Source organism: Scomber japonicus, chromosome 2 (genome assembly GCF_027409825.1).
Source record: "Scomber japonicus isolate fScoJap1 chromosome 2, fScoJap1.pri, whole genome shotgun sequence".
NCBI classification, from domain to species: domain Eukaryota; kingdom Metazoa; phylum Chordata; class Actinopteri; order Scombriformes; family Scombridae; genus Scomber; species Scomber japonicus.
Window position 1 is genome coordinate 21,381,257 of NC_070579.1, and position 19,853 is coordinate 21,401,109.

Below are 19,853 nucleotides of genomic sequence, written 5' to 3' on the forward strand. Positions count from 1 at the left end.
TGCTGAACTACACATTAGCTGTTTTCTGTCATACTGATCAAATCAATGTTAGATACCGCATGAAGATTCACACAGGACCCCAATGTTATCAGTGGTCAGAGTTTAAATTTATAAGCTCTGTCACTAATCAAAAATATGTCCATTCCCGATATGTCTATTCTGATGAGGTACGTTCTGCAAGAAGATTTGAGAAGCGTCACCACCCTAAGTGGGCCGGGTTGAGTGTGTTGCTGGCTTAGTCGCCCCCTCCAGCACCACCACCTCGTTCTTTTACATTTCTCTGCTTTAATTGGGAGTCTGGGACAGAATTACAACATCCAGTAATATTTTGCCATATGTGACACAGGTTGTGTCCAAACTCTTATTACATTCAACATAGGCTGCTTTTAGTTTAAATCACTGAATGTAAAGCACATATAAATCTATAAATGTCATATTTTCACATTCAGGGTGGCATGACAAGTTCCCACTTTTCTATTTTGCTCCATTGCCCTGTTAAAAAACATTTTTTATCATGAAAACATAAGAAAAAAATGTCCTCTGGCCTGTTTGTTACTCTCAAAATAATGAACATTGACTGTTGCCCAAGTTACTGTAACTCCATTGTGCACCTTTCACACACAAAATGTGCATACTTAAGTTTCCATACTGTCAATAAGTAGTCTTAACAATTTGCATGAGGGCACTCACACTAGGGCCGGTTGTTGCGTACCGTGCTGAAGCACGAATGTCTCCCCTCCCCTGTCCCCCACTGGCCCGCACTCATATTACCTCAAAAGTGTACTCAAGCACGGTTGCCTTCACGCTCGCAGGAATAGACTTAGTTTAACTGAATGACTTAGAAGTCGCCAAATGACTTACTTTAACAAATTGCGTTAGTTTATATAATGCAGATTTGTAAAATATTACTTTTATGAGGGTCACAGTCACAGACAATAAACTTAGCATTTCATAATTGTGGTAGCAGCTGTGCAGCAGATGTAATGAAGTCAACGCTGGATGCAAACTAATATTAAGCCTATAGCCTATTCATTATAATGTCAATGGACATAAATTGAGTTCCTTTGCCTTAATAATGATAAAATAATACACAAAAAATGGTCGGATTGGGAACCCATATGCATAATGTCTCCTCGTTGCATTTAGTGTTGCTTGAAATGACCAGGGCTCAGCTAATGTACACACGGTACACTTGCACTCACACTAGCCAAATAATCTGGCTTGGGCACGGTACGATTACCTAGTGTGAGTGCGCCCTTAAGACATAAAGTCTTTATTTACAGTTTTGATCAATACTAGCCAGTGATAATGAAGCTCATTTGTGAAAACAAGCACTAAGCAACAGAATACAAGTCACAAAATGACTTATTTCTTGTAGCAGCTAAAGGTTTAACACTGACACAGTTCACAATACTTAATGAAATCACTTCATCCAACAGGTGCATCTTCATTGACTACTATTATGATAAAGTAAATGCATGGAGCTTGTGCATTTAACTTATGGGTAGACCCAGTTACCAAAATACTTGGGACTGTGGATTTTCTGTGTTGATTTTGCTTAAATGTTATGCTTTGCATGGAGGACTGACAGTTTTGCTTTTGTCACACAATACTCACCGTGATGTGGTACTGTCTCCAGATCTCCGGACAAGCCTGAGAAGAGAAAAGAAGACTCTGTTATACAGTCATCAAACACCACATGAAAATAATAAAGAGGCTTAAAAAGAGGAAAGTAAAAATTCCAAATGATAACTTGTCATGTGTGCGGGATACTGTAGTAGAGACACAATGAAAAAGAAACATGTAGGCAGTGCGGAGAAAACAGGAGGAGAGACAGATGAGAAGTGAAGTAGCTACAGATGCTCATGAATAGACAGACCAGAGAGGACTGAAAAAGGGCCAAAAGGAAACTGAAACACGGGCCATGGTGTCCTTTGCTTGCCTGTTTGACTCTTTAACTATCCTTCCTCTGTCTCTGACTCTTTAACTATCCTTCCTCTGTCTCTGACTCTTTAACTATCCTTCCTCTGTCTCTCACTAAACCTTCATCACCCTGATGTCTCAGCAACAACCCTTTCTCCCATCCATGCATCTCTCTGCAGTCAGTCACTCAAACAGTCAGTAAGTAAGGCAGTCAATCGTTTTGTCCCGGTGTGGCTAAAGCATTATCTCTGGGGCTTCGCCATGCTGTTCCTTAAGCGTTCAGACATCCTTTCCCAACCACCGCCACTTCCCACTGGGAAATTGAAAATGCCGCAGTCGCCGCAGGCAACAAGATTTATCTACTTACACACCTACTGAGTGAGAGAGGCACAGAGAGCAAGAATAAGAGAGAAGCAAAGGGAAGATTTAAGCCTGCGTGAAGGAGGCTATGTGTTTAGTTTTCTCTGTCGTACACTAAACGAGGTCCTATACATATTTGCCAGACATGCAAATTCTTTCACACATTCAAATTCATCACATTAGTAGTGACTTCTTGGCCCAAAGTGCTTGTTCAAATCCTGACCTTTACAGTAAAGAGCTGTGGGCCTTTTTTGTGTGTGGTTTTTCGGCATAATCTGGGCTGATTAGATTTGAATACAGAGGTGGACAAATATGAATTTCAACAGCTGTATCTTCCTCCACCTCTCATCTAGCTTTCTTTTCTTTTAACAACTCCCCCTCACCCACCCACACCCGCTCCCTCCCGTTTGCTCGCTCCCTCCAGACCGCCGGGGTAGTGTGTTGTTGTCGAGGGCGACAGGCGAGGCGAGCGACACACTCGCGCTCCGTCAACCGTCTGTCTTTAATGAGAGACACAGAAAGGCCCAGGGGACAGAGACCTGACTCTCTTTCTCTCACACTCACACACACACACACACACACAATTTGAGCCTAAGATGTGTTCCAAGAAAAGGGTAATTACAATATCACAAGACTTTGCACCTTTGCTTGATTTTAAAAGTAGTATGCAAGAGAGAAGATGAAAATGAAGATCTGGGGGAGGAGGTGAGAAGAGAGAGAGAGAGAGAGAGAGAGAGAGAGAGAGAGAGAGAGAGAGAGAGAGAGAGAGAGAGAGAGAGAGAAAGAGAAAGAGAGAGAGAGAAAGAGAGAGAGAGAGAGAGAGAGAGAGAGAGAGAGAGAGAGTGAGTGTGGAAAGAAAGAGAGAAAATGGGCTGTGTGTGCCCTGGTCTCCCCTCTCCCTCCGGTGTTCACCTGGTTACTCATCCATTACACAGAGCACAGTACATGACTGACTGACGGAGAGCAAGAGAGAGAGAGAGAGAGAGAGCGAGAGAGAGAGGGGGGGCACAGGCGGGCTCTTACATACACACAGGGTTTTCCATTCTATGGCATTAGTGTAAATGGGCAAGGTAATGAACGTTGCGGTGGGATAATTGTCATTGATGGTCATTAGATTCACCCTTCAGTGCCAACATACACACACACGCACACACACATACACAGAGGCCCACAGCTGGAATATGCAGCATGGTAGAGACATAACTAAGCTGTAATTGCTGAAGTGTATCAATTAATGTGAACAGCAGCGTGTGCTGACCCCTGGTCACTCATTATTACTGAGAGAAAGTGGGGGAGAAAAGGGGGAAAAGAGGGAGTGATGGGGAGATACGGAGTGATGGATAGGAAATAAAAGTAAGGTGCATACAGTATACTTCGATTGTAAAGATGGCTGGTGTTTGGCCACAGTTACATTAAGCTATAATTGTTCTATATTCTGACTACACTGTGGAGATTCGACCTGTTTTTGCCTGTTCACAAAGCTGACTGAATACAATACAATGCAATAGTTCATTTCCTCCTTTTTCTTATATTGGTCTATTTCTTGATTGTCTAATTCATTTCTGTACTGATTTTTCTTCCTTCCTGTGATAAATTGTATTTTATTATTGTTTTATTTGTATTTTAATCTCAGAAACCACAGAAAGTTTCCTCACATTACCCCATGCGTACTTACTTCACACAGGACAGGTGTGTTTTATTTGGTCTTGTTACATGGTGTTGATTCCCTTGTTTCAAATAAACTAATGTGGCCAAAAGCAAACGGAATCTGCAGACGTTTTTGGAGTTTTCAGCGGTGATCCAGAATGAAAATCTGCAGAATGTTTTTTGCTTGTAATGTGATAGATAATATTAATTTAAGATAATAAAGATAGTTTTAGTGAACATGGTTCTGTGAATGAAAACAAGTTTTTGCCCACTGATATCAAAACACATATCTCTTCCTGTCTTTGTTCATATTGTTCTGTTAGCGACTATGACTCACAAATAGTGAAGTGCAGTTTTATATGTCCAGTGTGGCCGGCTACTTACACAAAGTGACGTTTGATTAGGTGAACTTTTGTAAATGCACATTATGAGCAAACACACACACACAAAATCGGTTTCAGACTGTCTGGCTTAAGCTCAGCTCTGAAGTCCCAGTAATGGGAATCCTTAATGCTATACAGCATACAATGATATTCTAAACAATCTATTACACTTCCAAATTTACCCAAATGGAGGTCCAGATTCTTCTTCCCTTAATTATTCCAACCTATTGTGACCTGTGTAACCTTTTAAGAACAATCAAAAACATGAAGCTATACTCACATCAAAGAAGTGTCCCGTCATGCTGCAGCGATGACACCGTTTGTGCCAGTACGCCCTCTCACTGCAGGAATCGTACAGGTGACCTGGCATCCCGCAGTTGTTGCAGTGTTTATTGGGACATGCGCTGACCACGTGGCCTGGGGTGCCACAAAGGAAACAGGGAGACAACTTCTGCAGACACACACACATATACAGACACAATACAGTTGGCAGCTGTGCATACTTGTGCCCATCAGTGTGTCTAAGCTTTACATGCTAGTGTTCACAGAGTGGAACTGACTTTGGGCTCGGGGCAGTTTTTGGATAGATGTCCGTTCTTGTTGCAGTTTCTGCATTGGACGTTCTTGTTGGTATAGTATCTGTTTGACACTCGCTGCACCGATAACCTGGCACCTTTGTCTTTGTTGAAGATCTGAGCCTGAAACACAGACAGTCAATGCATCATTAGCATCATGTTAGTGGTGTTAGCCTCGATGGACTAACCTGAAAGTTTCGTACACACAAAACACAAAGTTCAATTCTCAATTCTGAAAATTATAGAAATATAATTTTCCAACCATTTGTGAGAAACAAAGAAATAGATTATAGATGTCAGCTGAGGATGTGTTATATCCATATATAGGTCAAAGCACAAGTAGTTTGTATATTGTAAAATTTTAATATTACATTTATTTATATGCTCACAATGAGCCAGTACTCATTAACCAAGTATTTGCACTTTGCAAATTTGAACATATACTTTCTATACATTCAAACATACTTTTTTTGTTCATTTATGAATGAACAAACCTTCTGTTCTTGCTTGGTTTTCAGAAAATAATCATAATTAAAACCATTAACAGAAATAGACATCACACAGACAAAAGTAGTTTAGGTTATATCATAAATTAAATACTGTAAAGCTGTAAAACCTCATACCTCCTTGTCCTTATCAGAGACCACCCATGTGCCATCGTGTTCTTTTCCTTCAGCATCTGAACAGAAAAAGGCACTTTAACATACAGTAACTTAAGACAGTGTTCATTTTTTAATCCAGTTTCGATAAAATACAGATATTCATTTGTGCACAAGTTTTACATTCATGTACGACTGCATGTGATTTTTGACTATGATGATATTTTTGTTTTGCAAGATATTGCTTTTTGAGAAGGATAAATTATTCTTACTAAGCACACACAAAAATACAATAAAAAACAAACAAGGAAAGAGATCAGAGATGCACTCAAACTTGTTGCTAAATGTCACAAATTTCTGCTCATAGTAGCCTACATCTGCAGACAATGACAGTAATCTTTGCTTTCAATGGTTACTTAAACAATATATCAGAACTGTGGTAAAGATGTAATATTAACATGTGAATGAATGACTTTAGCTTCCTGTAAGAGTGGGATGCGCACACACACACACACACACACACTGAAACTGACACAGTGGCAGCCCAGCACATCTGTATGAGAGTGGCACTAACAGCGCCCTGAGGGAGACCACTGTATTCTCCTCAGGCCCACAGAACTGTAACTGACATCCAGAGATCGTAACATAAACACTCAGACACTCAGACACTCAGACACACACACACACACACACACACACACACACACACACACACACACACACACACACACACACAGAGACACGTGTACTCAACATAAATTATACTCTGATAGTGATGACCCACACAGGCTTGCATGCTTTCACAAACGCATACAGACACACCCACACATCTACCCCTGCGATTAGCTGGTTGACAGTCTCTAGCCTTTGGACAAACACGCAGCCTTGAGCCATAATCAAATATTTCACTCTCCTTTCCACCTCTCTCTCTCTCTCTCTTTCTTTTTCTAACTCTCTCTACCTAGCCCCTTATCGCTATTCTGTTCAGCCCTCCTTCCTTTGCTTTCGCTCGTTCTCTCCTTGTTGTTTTCTATCCCCCCATACCCCCCCCTTCTCCCCGCTGCAGAGGGAGGTTATCACCTCCCTTTCTGTCAAACAAATTAAAATGGCTGCTGTTTGGATGGGGCTTCTTTCTGCCACAACCTTCACCTCAAAAAACACACATGCAGCAAGGAACAAGAAACTCCATGTTGTTTTTGTCATATAAAAAGGCAAATTTAGATTAATTCTACTTTTTTATCAGCACTAAAGGGTCCTCAGGTTAGGGAGATAAAAACCTAAAAATCTTCTCTGGATGGTAACTGAGCTAAAACAAAGGCTGTTTTCTTGGTTTCTGAAAAGTTGATATGTTGGGTGGGGCTTATCTAAGCTTTTCCAAAGATTTTTGACTTTAACATTAGCATCTACACTGCTGATCAAAAGCTGGAAACCAGAGCTCCAAGACTTAAAATGTATTATGTAACCGGGTAGTAATTGTTAAGGTTACTCAATTTGTGACTAATGCCATTAAGCTCAGGGTGTGAATTTCATTTTAAAGTGTATTTTCCTGTTACGGTTTATATCAATTTGAATCAGTCACATTTTCTCCTGCTCTTCAAAAGGAGTATGTGGTGATTAAGTAAGTACGAATATTATATTTGGCACTTATCTATTATGAACTATAGTACAACCATAGATAATACTTGAGCAAGAGCTTTGGTAAGTTAGCCTACATTTTTAATTTGGTGCTCTGTGCCGTCGTTATCAGTAGTTCACTTTCCCTGAGTGATCGACCACACTGAAGATTACATACAAGACTTGAAATTTACTGCATGGTGTCAGATCAGTGCATCACAGTGTGGTGTCTCACACTGTCACGCTAGAGTTATTGTAGTGTAGTTACTTTTGGTTAGTGTACAAGAGAAGTGAACTAGGATCCTCTGCAGCACACACCTACTGTGGGCAATCTGGGGGGCCTTGGCATGACGTGTGAGTGTGTGTGTGTGTGTGTGTGTGTGTGTGTGTGTGTGTGTGTGTGTGTGTGTGTGTGTGCATGCGTTCGTTCGTGTAGGCGTAGTTGGTGTTACACAACAACCAGCACCCAGTCAATGGGCAGCTTAAAAGAAGACAGGGGGGTGAAAGGTGTGTATGTGGGTGTCGAATTGTGTCTGAGTGTGTGTGTGTGTGTGTGTGTGTGTGTGTGTGTGTGTGTGTGTGTGTGTGTGTGTATGTGGTGTTAGTGACTCAACGAAAGTCATTCCCAAAGCGTCTCCCAGGGGGACTCCCCAAATAAAGAGCAGGAAGCTTTCCCTTAATCTAAGATCCCCCCATCTCACCAACACACACATGGATAAAGGGTGAAGCTCTTTGTCACGGCCGAGGAATCAAACACATGGGGGGGTGGGGGGTGTTTGGAGGAGGAGGAAGAGGATGGAGGAGGAAAAGAGGAAAGGGTGGGGGGGGGGGGGGGGGGGGTTGTTGTCTGTACACTGGGTGAAAATATGCTAATCAACCTTGAGGCCCCGTTCAAAACCAAAACCATCAGAGCTGCTCTCTCTCCATCGTGGCCCAACAGATCTGAAGGAGTCTGGAGCTGAATAAGCAGATGGCAGCGGCTTCACTGAGCAGCTGTAGGGACTCGAGAGAGGCCTCCGCCATGTTGACTGCAACTGTTCAATCTGACTAGATCTAATGCTGAATCCCTCCTTACAGCCATCTTAGAGGTCTAAGTCCAAATATCCTATTAAAAAAATGTATGGGTGGATAATGACATGACAGGTCTGAGGGACTTCACAGTCTTGAATGGTGCCTACGTGCTTTCAATAAATTAATCTGTAGGAAAAATGAGAAATTTGACCACAGCGCCCCATTTACAGCAAGTTGCACTGATTTTGATTCTACGGGACATCTCTTACATTATCACATCACTGCCCCGTCGAGGGAAATTCAACACAATGGCGTTGTAGAGGGGGGGGGCAAGGAAAGAGAGGGAGGGAAGGATCAGGGGAGAGGAGGCGACAGATGCTACCTGTCTGTCTCATAGGTACCCTGATTACTGGAAGAAGATGAGGGGGAGAGGGGAGGAGGTTGTGCGTCAGTTCATCAGAGCTGGCAGAACAGAACAAAACAGAGGAATTGTGTGTGTGTGTGTGTGTGTGTGTGTGTGTGTGTGTGTGTGTGTGTGTAAATGCTTTGAATCTCTTTACCAGCGAGAACAGAACGGAAGTGTACGTGTGGCTAATGAACCATGAACACCCGGCTCTCCACACACACACACACACACACACACACAGACAGAGACCATCCCTCGCATGGGACAGGGTGGTTTGAGTCTGATAACCAAAGGAATAGCCTGAGAATGTCAAGACACACACACATCCTAATGGGGCAGTCTCTCCTAATAACCACCCTCAAATGTGACCATTAACTAGTGTCCTCTGATATGAGTGTGTGCGTGTGTGCATGTCATCTACAAGCTGTTCTCCCATCCGTCCCAGGAACATCAAAGCCTTGGTTTGGCCCGCCTTGCCCCTATCCCTCTTTCCCTGTCCCTACACTTAAACAGGCATCCCAAACCAGCCCATTGTACCACAGTGTTGACTGGGCCCATTAACACACCAACCAGTGTTGCACGCACACGCACACACACACACACACACACACACACACACACACACACACACACACACACACAACGGGGAGTGAAAGAGGGGCCTTGCCCCCCAAATGGAGGTGATGTTTGATACTGAAGCGACAGGGCCGGATTAGCAACACTATACATCACAATGGTGAGGGTGGGCGGGAGTGTGCAGGCTGTGGGTGTGTATGTCTGTGTGTTCATGTTAAAAAAAGTGCTTCCTTTGTGACATCACCCTTGCCCTACAGCCTTGCCCTTTGCAAGGTTAAACACAGTGAGAGATTGGCTAAGTCAGACACACACGCAGACACGCGCACATGCTCGTAGCTTTCCTCTATTCTTTTGTGTGACAGAAAAGTCTGGCAATGGATGTAAAACACAATAGCAAAGAGAGCAGGAGAACAAGTGAGATGAACAAGAGCAGTGAGAGGAAGGAGGGGTGGGGGGTGGTGAGGATGATGAAAATGCATGGGTATGGGCCATGGCGCACATTACAACACAACAAAAGAGGAAGCTGGCTGAGTGTCAAGCCCACCGGACAACAAACAGCATCTAGGTAGAACAGGACGAAGTGTTTCATAATAGAAATAAATGTGAAAGACAGCGAAGGAGTGGGAGCAAATTAGGTAAAGAAGATGAAATGATATGCTGCACCAGGAGGAGACAGACACTGTCTATGTGTGTGTGTGTGTGTGTTTGCGTGTGTGTGTGTGTGTAGATGTTTGTCATGCAGGGAATAGATCAATAGCTGTACAGGCTGATTATAGATTAAAGCAGCAGATTTCATTTGACTTCATTTCATGCTCTTTCTTTGCCCATCTTCACTGATCTCTCTGTTAGATGGAGGGTGAGAGAGAAAGATCCCCAACAGAAAAGTCAAGTTAAAAATCAGTCGTGTAAATTTCCAGTTGAAGTCAAATCTGCAGGTCGCCCATCAACATCAAAGTGTCAAAGATATGCTTCATTTACGGAAAGGATATAGACCAGCTGTCTTGTGGGAAACATTTGTATTTGTTTTAGGGAGTTTATTTGACATTATGAGTAGGAGGACATCAAACTACATAGAACACACTCAAAGATAACACACTAACTGGCCCAAGACTTATTTCCATAGTGGCCCATTGTGATAGCGAATTGACAGGAGCACATGTGACATGCAACATCATACTATCAACAAAAACAACACAATTGATCATCATCAATAGTCAAACGTATAAAAAATAAACTATAAAAATTACAAATTTTGACAAAGATGGCTAGCTTTCATTTGCATGTTTTCCACATAATTTGACCTAAAATTGCAGTGGTTACATATTATTTTAATACACCTTCCAATTCCTGGCATCACAGGAATCAACATAAAGGACCAAGTATCCATAGCAGTACTCAACCTGGGAAAGCACAGAGCAAAATGTAAAACCCAGCTGAAGCCTACAGTTTTAACATCTGGTTGGGTAGCAGAACTCTTATTTCTTTCTGGCCAAGCTGCTGCATGATGCTGGAAATCTGCCTTGGTTACAGTCCAAGAAGCTATCATCAATTGATGTAATAAGCATTTTTTAAAAGGAGAAATGAAAAGATGGCGTCAGTCAGTTTTGAGACTGCAGATTGGCGGAAAAGTGAAATACAAGCAGATGCCATCACCCTGATCTCTGTTGAATCTGCCTTGTGGTCATATTTCATCGCAGCCCGTCTCTGATTATCCACCCCCCTCCGCCCATGACATGCTGAGTGTTCACCCCCTGCCAGCCCGTGCCACATCCTCCCTTCCTCTTCGCCCCCTTCCACACCATGTTGGCAGCCAGGGCAGGGCAGGTGGCCAAACCTGTCAGTCAAAGCACCGTCGCCACGCGGCAACACCATAGACACCAATTACCACACAGCAGGGGCGCGGCCTGGCAACCGCATGGCAACCACATGGTCCAATCAGGGTACACAACAACAGGGACCGGAGAAGGCCAAGAAAAGTGATTCTGTGTGTGGTGTGTGTGGTGTGTGTGGTGTGTGTGTGCGTGGGCGCAAGTATGGCGGAACCATGTTCAAGTTATCCAAAGCCGAGTCAATGTGTGACTGAGGGTTTGACAGAAGACAGGTAGTCATTGTGTCTTTTTAATATCCGTTAGCTGTCTATTTTGTGGAGATTTTCAATTCAATCACAAAAAAACTGATCTCCATTTATCTGCTGATAATCAGAGTGGTTGTTATTAAACACACTGTCCTGACTCGTGAGCGATTGTTGTGGTCTCACCAATCATCAATCTATGTTTCAAAAGGAGACAGAATTAAAAATTGCTTTATTTAATTGCCCCAAACATGCTTGGTTGGTTTGGTTTGTGCCTATGACATTATGGGTGTACAAAATAGTGCAAGATCTCACTTCTAACTAGGCTTCTCTACATGTACGCTCTCTACCAAAGTATCTCTCCATATATCTCCAACTACAAGATGAGATTTTTCATTCATAACACAAATGTCAAATGGATCCAGTGATAAGTCGGTGTGCGATTGCATGAGTGACTCAGACTTGATTTGAATAGCTTCATGCGCTGGAATTTACCTGGAAGTTAAAGAATTTAGATGGGGAAATCAGGGCTTCTATGTAATTTACATAATACAGTATAGTATAATTGTCAGATATAAATAAGAATCTGATCCGGAAAAGAAACAATATGTTGTCTTCTGTGGGGCTGACATTGCATATTAAAAAAATATTAAAATCATACACGATTGCAATCAGAACTGGGTGACAAAATTTGTAGTGTTGTCTATAATATTTCCCCAAAATAATATCTGAATTTAAATATTTCAAAATTAAAGTTGAACCCTTTTACCAGTGTGTGAATCAGGAGCTTTACACAGTTGGCCATATGAGGAAATAGATTTTACTGCTGTAACAGAGGCGCCATGTGTTGTTTTCAATAAGTCCATTTGGATAAAGGGAGGACTTCAGAGTTTTAACTTAATGCAGTACGATGGCAGAGTAGCTGACTAGTCAACAAGTGTTTGCTTTTTATGGCTCAAGTCACACTCGTGTACGCATGCACAGAAATTATCGCTGATAAAACTGACCAAATTATTCAGGGTACCCCCTTTTGTCTTCTACGGCAATACACCAGTGCACAATGTCTGTAAGGGGCAAATATATTTTAATAAAACCAGTGAGTTGCAACCTCAATTTCATTTTGATGAATTTCCTCCTGCGGGAGTGAGCCAGCCAGTGGGCGGGAGAGGGAAAGGCGGTAGAGGGAAGTGGGGTGAAGGGGGCTGGGAGGCAGATAGAATTTTCATGATTGTTATTTTTGTTATTATACAGAGAGAGAAGGGGGGGTGGGGGGTAGATAAACGACGTTGGTTAATCTGAGGCATTTTGCGGAGCGCTCCATTATCGGGCAGGTTGGGCACGTCGAGGGGGTTATTTTTCCGAGGGATCTTTGGCCCCGGTAATTAAGCTCCATTCACCAGGCCCTGTTCCCCAAATTAAAAATTTGTCATTAAGTGGAATTTACCATAATGCCTTTTTATCTGCCGGCGCTTCAGCATGTGTGCATGCATGCATGTGTGTGTGTGCGCGCGCGCCTGTGTGTGTGGAGGGTAGGGGTGAAGGAGGGGCACCGGGAGAGGGCAACCAATAAGAGGTTACACTGTGGTCACACGCACTGCACATACAAATACACATATGAACACCCACTGCACACACACACACACACACACACACACACACACACACACACACACACACACACACACACGCACACTCTGAGGAGAACGGCAAATTGAAAAACCGAAATGCTCCTGGACAGCACCACACGTTTGCATGAGCAAACACCACACACACACACACACACACACACACACACACACACACACACACACACACACACACACACACACACAGAAAATAGGTATGGCTGGCTAGTGAGGACATTCACTGACATAATGCATTCCCTTAGCCCCTTACCTTAACCATCACAAATAAATACCTAAACCCTAAACCTAAACTAAACCTTTAACCAAGTCTGAACACTCAAACAGCCCTTTGAAGGTATGACAGGACGTGAGGACTGGCCAAAATGTCCTCACATTCTTATAATTTCCTCATTTCCCATGTCTAAAACTCCCACAATGTACACGTACACGCACACGCACACACACACACACACACCTTCAAATCCACAGCCTTTGGGGTAATTAAATAATGGTGCTTTAAAGTTTTAATTTAGATTTGGCTTTTCCTTCCTCCTCCTACTGTATGCCACACAGCTCACACACATACACACACACACCCATCCGAAACAGTCAGTCATAGAGTGTTAGAGACTTCATCCAACGAGATAGCCCTCGATGGGCAGGGTACATCGGAGAGAGTGAATGATTGAAGAGCAGAATCTCTGTCTCCATAGGCTTTATAAAACAATACAATTATTAGTCTTTAATTAGAGCGGCCCCTCTGTGGGACAGGGGACAGACAAAGAACAATAGAGGATTAGAAGAGGAGCTCCTAATATGGCTCTTTTATCGCTTCACTCAAATGCAGTTTATAAATGCATCCAGCTGTCCTTTTCACCTGGCAAAGTTAGAAGTTGGAGGTAAATGTAGGATAGAATAGGAACAAAACAATATTTAGGGTTGAAACTACCTGTAAAAACTGAGGGGTCATCATGTGTGGCCCGGGAGTTAAAGGGGCAGACCATTAACACGACTTTGAGTCTAGCAGTTGTTGCATGTTGTATCTCACTCCCTTCATTTAATATCATCTCTCTACTGTCGACTCACAAATAGAAGGCATAAAATATAACTCAAATAATAAAAATAACTAAAATATTCAATTACAACTTCATGTCCTAAAATTACCACATAAAGTAAAGTCTTAAACTTTTGATATTGTCTTATTCAACAGTCATGTTGGTAACCCAAAAATATTGTAATGATAAACAAAGCAAGAGAATACTTATATGAGGAGCTGTATCAACAACATGTATCATATTTTATTTATTTGTATTCTTTTATTGGACTTTTAAATGCATTGATTCAGCTGTATTATTGTTAAAAGGAGGAAAAAGGAGTATAAATGAAGACCTGGCCATGTGATGAACGTATCATATGTAGCAACTGATTTTGATTCTGACCAGGCCTGAAAATTTGATGTTGATGTTTCAAAGCTAAATTGAAAGACAAGGTCTTCCAGGTGTTACTGGAAGTCTCAGAATGACAATACTGGTCACATGCTAGATGTTGACACTGAAGAAAGACTGAGACTCATGTCATGTGATGACAATATATTAGTCAAAGCTGCATTGAGCTGTTCAGCCTTAAAATCCAAATCTCAAAAATAACTTACATAAATGATTATAATGTGTGAATAAAAAAACTTTCATTGCTTCACACTCCTCGCTTTGGACTCTAGAAAAACTTCTGCCTCTACGTCGCCTTGTCATAGATATAAAAATCTCCCTTTGACTCTCGAGGAAAACACAAAATAATCCACTGAATTCCATCGAGTGAAGGTGGGGGACTCAGGACTTAAATGAATTGGGGGGGTGGGGGGGACAGGGGCAGGAGGGAGATGAGGAAGAGCAGAGGAGGAGGAGGGTGAAAAGGGAAAAAGGAAGAAGAGAAGAGAAAAGGGGGGTGGACAGATGGCAGAGGTTATGCCTGGCTGAAAGGGCCAAGACGGGAAGAGGGTGTTCAGGGTGTGTGTGTGTGTGTGTGGGTGTATATAAAGGGAGGAAACAAGATGCTCTTTTACTCACTTCTCACCATAAACTGTTCATCCTCAAGAAATCCCTTCAATCCCTTCAATTCTCTTCATTTCCTCCTAAACAATGAGGTTTATAGACATCAAACGCATTCAATAAATATGTGACGTTCTCAGTTGATTCCATATTGGCTGGAGAATGTATTCAGTGATGAACAAGATAATTAGGTCTTCCTGCACCTGATTGACAGATAAAACCTGGTTAAGGTAAACTACAGATTGAGCCGAACAACAACATGCTGTCAGATTTGTATGTGTGTGTGTGTGTGTCTCCAAAATACAGCACAGGAAGGACTGGCAGAAGGAGAGCAGAGAGAGATAGGGGGTCTTATTTACTGTCGTTTAATTTGCTCCCCCTCTGCTCCGTCCATCCCTTGGCTTTTCTGACAGGTAATAAAAAGCAGGAGCTTTCCTGACAAGCCCATTTGAATTTGGATTGAATAATATAACTGTAGGGTTTCCCACATAACGCTCTGTCCAAGCGTGCAACGCCGCACAGACACTGGCAGCCCCTCTGCCTGCCACAGTGTGTGAATATGTGTGTGTGTGTGTGTGTGTGTGTGTGTGTGTGTGTGTGTGTATGTGCATTTAAATCCACGGTGCTTACACACAAACACACAGGTGCTTACGTCATGGTAGTTAATGAAACAACAATAATGAATTCCTACAACTAGCCACCATGCCACTCCCTTATGCCAATCTTCACATCTCTGACCTCTCCTCTTTTTCCTCAATCCCCCCCTCTTCCTGCTTCTGCATCTCTCCTCTACTGCCCAAGACCCCTTCATCCCACCTCCTCTTCATGTCTTACCTCATTCACCGCTCGTGCTCCCTCCCTCCCTCCCTCCCTCACTCCCTCCCTCTTTCCCTCTCCTCCTCCTCCTCCTCCTCCTCTCGGTAGCTGCTGAAAATCCCATTCCCCGTGGGGCAGGCTAAATTGAATTGGCGTGTTTATATGAACAACAGGGCCGTTGCTTTAATATACCTTAGAGTTTATGCCTAATGCCTCCCTGCTAATACCGCTGGAGCCTGCCGCCCTAACTCAACACACAGTGCTTTTATGGAAGTCATAAAAGAGACACTATAGCAAGGGAAGAGAATGGTGAGACACACTGGGAGTGTGTTTGTGTTTGTAAGCAAGGCAGAGAAAGAGAGGAAAAGGTGAGACGCCCGATAATGCATCTTAACAAGTTATCGCTCTGTTTTATCACACCTTTTTAGGTTCCTCCTACAATACCCCCTCACTGGAAACCTGCACACACACAAACACACACGCATTCCTGCCAATGTGTGAATACCCTTCCAATGTGTGAATGAAAAAAAAGGAGGAGAGGCAGAAAGGGAGGAAGATTTTTTTTAGATTAGCGAGTAATGCTGAATAAATATCCGGAGATTTGGTTGAGGGGGTCGGTCATGCTCGTCGACTTGCAAACATCCTCCATTTTCTCTCCGTCTCCCCCTTTCTTTCTTCTTTTCTTTCTCTCCCCTGTCCCGTTTTCTCTTCTGGCCCTGTGTCAGCCTACAAAAGGCCCACAGTACAAAGGAGAGAAACAGGCCTGAGACACTCAACCCAATTACTATTGATCAGTCTGCACTCAGAGGACAGAAATGCACTCACACGCACGCACATACTTGCAAGCACACACACAAATCTGTCTAGATACAGAAAGTCCTGTAAGGTCAGAGATGGTTATTTGTTCACAGCTGATTTTTAAGAGTAACCACGCAGGACTGTTAAAAACTGGAAAATCCTGTAAAGCATTATATATTATATATATTACTTTTACTTAACCCCCAAAATACTGAGGTGTAACTGCATATCAGGACCAGGAGTCTTAACTGTACTTTAATTTTCATTATCTGGGCTGTTAAAAGCAAAGTAGCTACAAACTCCATGTGTTGATAAAACTATTTGGGAGGAGTTTGAAGCAACACCATCACAGAGAGGATACAATTATTTGAATGTGGTTGTTTATGTGGCTGTACATTCATTCGGGGATGTTTTATTCAAAGTAGATCTTGTTGGGAGTGAGGTTCAAGTTACTCCATTTTGCACAAAGAATTCAGACAAAGAGACCAAATTCAGAAAAGGACCAGAAAATAACATCTGTAGGTTACAAGGATATCAATACCTATCAGTGTGTTGTAACAGTGACCTGAAGCCAGGTGCTGATACATTTTAGTTATCTGTTTACAGCATTGAACATTTTCTCCTAAACAATGTACTCATCTGTATACTGTACTGGTCACAGCTTCTTTCACACCAAATGACAAGCATCTGACTGAGAGACTAAGATGTTTTTATGTACCTGAAGTAAAATCTTTTCAGATTTTTTTTACCACTACATTTGGAATATTTTCTTCATTTGTACAGTATGTCAACAGTTTTCTGTTCAAAAAATGTAGCTCAAATTCTTTGCTCAAGGCTAAAATGTGTGACATTTACTCACACAAAGAGACTGTAAAAAATAGTCTTTGTACTTTTGTTTCTTTGCATTAAAAGATATTATTTATCAAAAAGTCATCAAAATGGAAAAGATTCATAGTACGTTGTAACCTCAAATGCATTATTTTGAAGGGACTAAGGCTTTAGTAACAATTTTCATTGCCATTGCTGATATTTAATATTCAGCATCAAATCATATCAATACACTCATTTGTCCAAATTCAATTCCAGTTACTGTTTATAAATCTTGTCCAGACTGAAGCAGATGTATAAATAATGAATATCCATTCAAGTAGACTATTACATTTTGAATTGCTGCATAACTATTTAATGCTAAGTATAAACAGGGAACTGATGTTGACTATATAACACTGAATAAGAAGACACCTGGCGCTGCCTGAGAAGAGTCCAGCTGATCCCCAGGAAAAGAATTAACACAAAAAGCAAAACCTTTAAAAGTTTGCAGCGCCCTGCCTCACACACGCTCACAGACACACAAAACTAGGCTCACATTAAGGGTGTCATGAACTGTGTGTTGTCTGAAAGCCTGCGCCGAAATATCAATGACTAAACTCAACAATGAGTTGGTAACTATCTCCTTCGCTCTGATTTTATCCTCAATAATTAATTTTCTTTCCTACGCCGACTTTGGCTTTATCGGTTGCTCGCCGCCAGAATCTCAGCATTCCATTTAACCATAATCCCCCGGATAAAGGGGCAGCCTAGGTGTGCTAATGCACAGGCATGTGTGCACGCAGGAATACGTGCACGAGACAAGACTTGAACTTCATTCACAGACACACAATGCTTTAAACCAGGTACACAGATGTGCAAGGAAAGCTTGTCATACCAATGCTGAGGAAATTCATTTACCACATTTGGACGCATCAAGGGAACTGTGAATGTGTAGAATAAGGACATAATGTTTCCTGTCAGCTGTGTGACCTCTCAAACGGATCCAAGGTACAAGCTGGATTATTTTAGGCCAGCCTATAGCATGAATCTTAACCCTGCAAGCCCGGCATAGCAACAGCCACGTAACCAAGGATTGGTCTTGTTGTATGGAAGGATGGTTGGGAATGGGAGTGGAGGAATACAGAAATGGGATGGATGGAGGGAGGGGTGGAGCTGTAGGGTAAGGGGAGGAAAGGTGGAGTGCGGGTATAGATACGGGCTGATTTTGAGTTTCCAAGACACCCTTATCCTGCGCTGGCTTTGAAATATTCAGGATATCGTGCCAATAAATTCACTTCACCTCATGAAATCATGACATCATGAAAATCCTTTCGGCGATGATCACACTGATATAGAGATGCATCGATTAGTTGATTAATCGATTGGTCAATTGACAGAAAGATAATCTGCAACTATTTTGATAATCAATGAATTGTTGATATCATTTTTAAAGCCAAATTTCCAAACATTAGCGTATTATTTGTAATGATTTGCTCTTGGTCCTCTGTGATAGTAAATTCAATATGACGACACCTTCACCTTCAGAAAACTGTGACAAGCATTTTTTTTCTGTTTTCCGGAATTTTATAGACCAAACAATGAATTGTATTATTATTGTTTTTAATAATTATTAGCTGCAGTCCTACACCAATGTATTTTTTTGGCTGAAATCGTAAGTTCCTGAATATTCAATCTTAGCATGTGAGGGTATGGGCTGTGTGTTAAGTCTTATGTGGACATGAAAGAATACTACCTTGAATCATCAGGAATTATTAGATAGATATCAAGCAATGCAGCTGCAAAAAAAATGTCCTTAAATTATTAACAATGAATAAGAGTTTTGGTTTTAATAAAAATCTGAATCTCGATCAGTCATCTAATACCTGTGTGTTTTTAAAATACTGTACATTTTTCAGACAGATATAGGCTCTAACTCTCTCTCTTTAAAGAGTAAACATTTGCATTTCCTCCTTCCGTTTGGCATTTGGTCTTTAGCATGTTCTACCAAACATCTAAATCCTTGTATTTAAGGGCCTATTAACTGGCAAGCTCTTAGATCCTAATGGGACTCCTAATTAGCGCTTTATTGAAGGCAGGTGTGATGGAAAGGTCAACCAGTTAAGCTTACGCATGTCATAAATATGTAGAACCGATGAACAGCAATCAGACAACATACTGTATATAACAGTAGGTAAAATCAGAAGATGAAGGGAAAGTGAGTGAGAGAAAGGAGGAGGAGGATGAAAATGAGGAAAGAACTGGAGTGACTGAAATTAAAGTGAGTGCCAGCTAGGCCAGACCAGGCCCAGCTGGTCTCTGTCTGACGAGAGCCTTAATTAAGAGACATGGGGAGAAGCCTTGGAATGGCCACATACACACTGCCAGGAGCCTCTGGAGGGGAAACTGCTAAACAGGCACACTTGTGTGTCTGTGTGGTGCACTGCCAAGTATCTCACACACACACACACACACACACACACACACACACACACACACACACACACACACACACACACACACACACACACACAACCCCCCCCCCCCCTCCCCCTCTGGGACCTTGTGAAAAACATTGCCCAGCTATTATTAGGCAA

At 42.1% G+C, this 19,853-nt stretch overlaps 1 protein-coding gene across 1 annotated transcript in view; it reads right to left on the minus strand.

The window, feature by feature from the left end:
- The window catches only part of zcchc7 (zinc finger, CCHC domain containing 7), a 48,969-nt gene that overhangs the window by 14,127 nt on the left and 14,989 nt on the right, over positions 1-19,853 (minus strand). The window contains exons 4-7 of the mRNA XM_053337200.1: positions 5,512-5,567; positions 4,874-5,011; positions 4,594-4,764; positions 1,618-1,653 (exon numbers count right to left, since the gene is read on the minus strand). Of these exons, the coding sequence (XP_053193175.1) occupies positions 1,618-1,653; positions 4,594-4,764; positions 4,874-5,011; positions 5,512-5,567 (401 nt within the window). The remainder of the gene's footprint in view (positions 1-1,617; positions 1,654-4,593; positions 4,765-4,873; positions 5,012-5,511; positions 5,568-19,853) is intronic.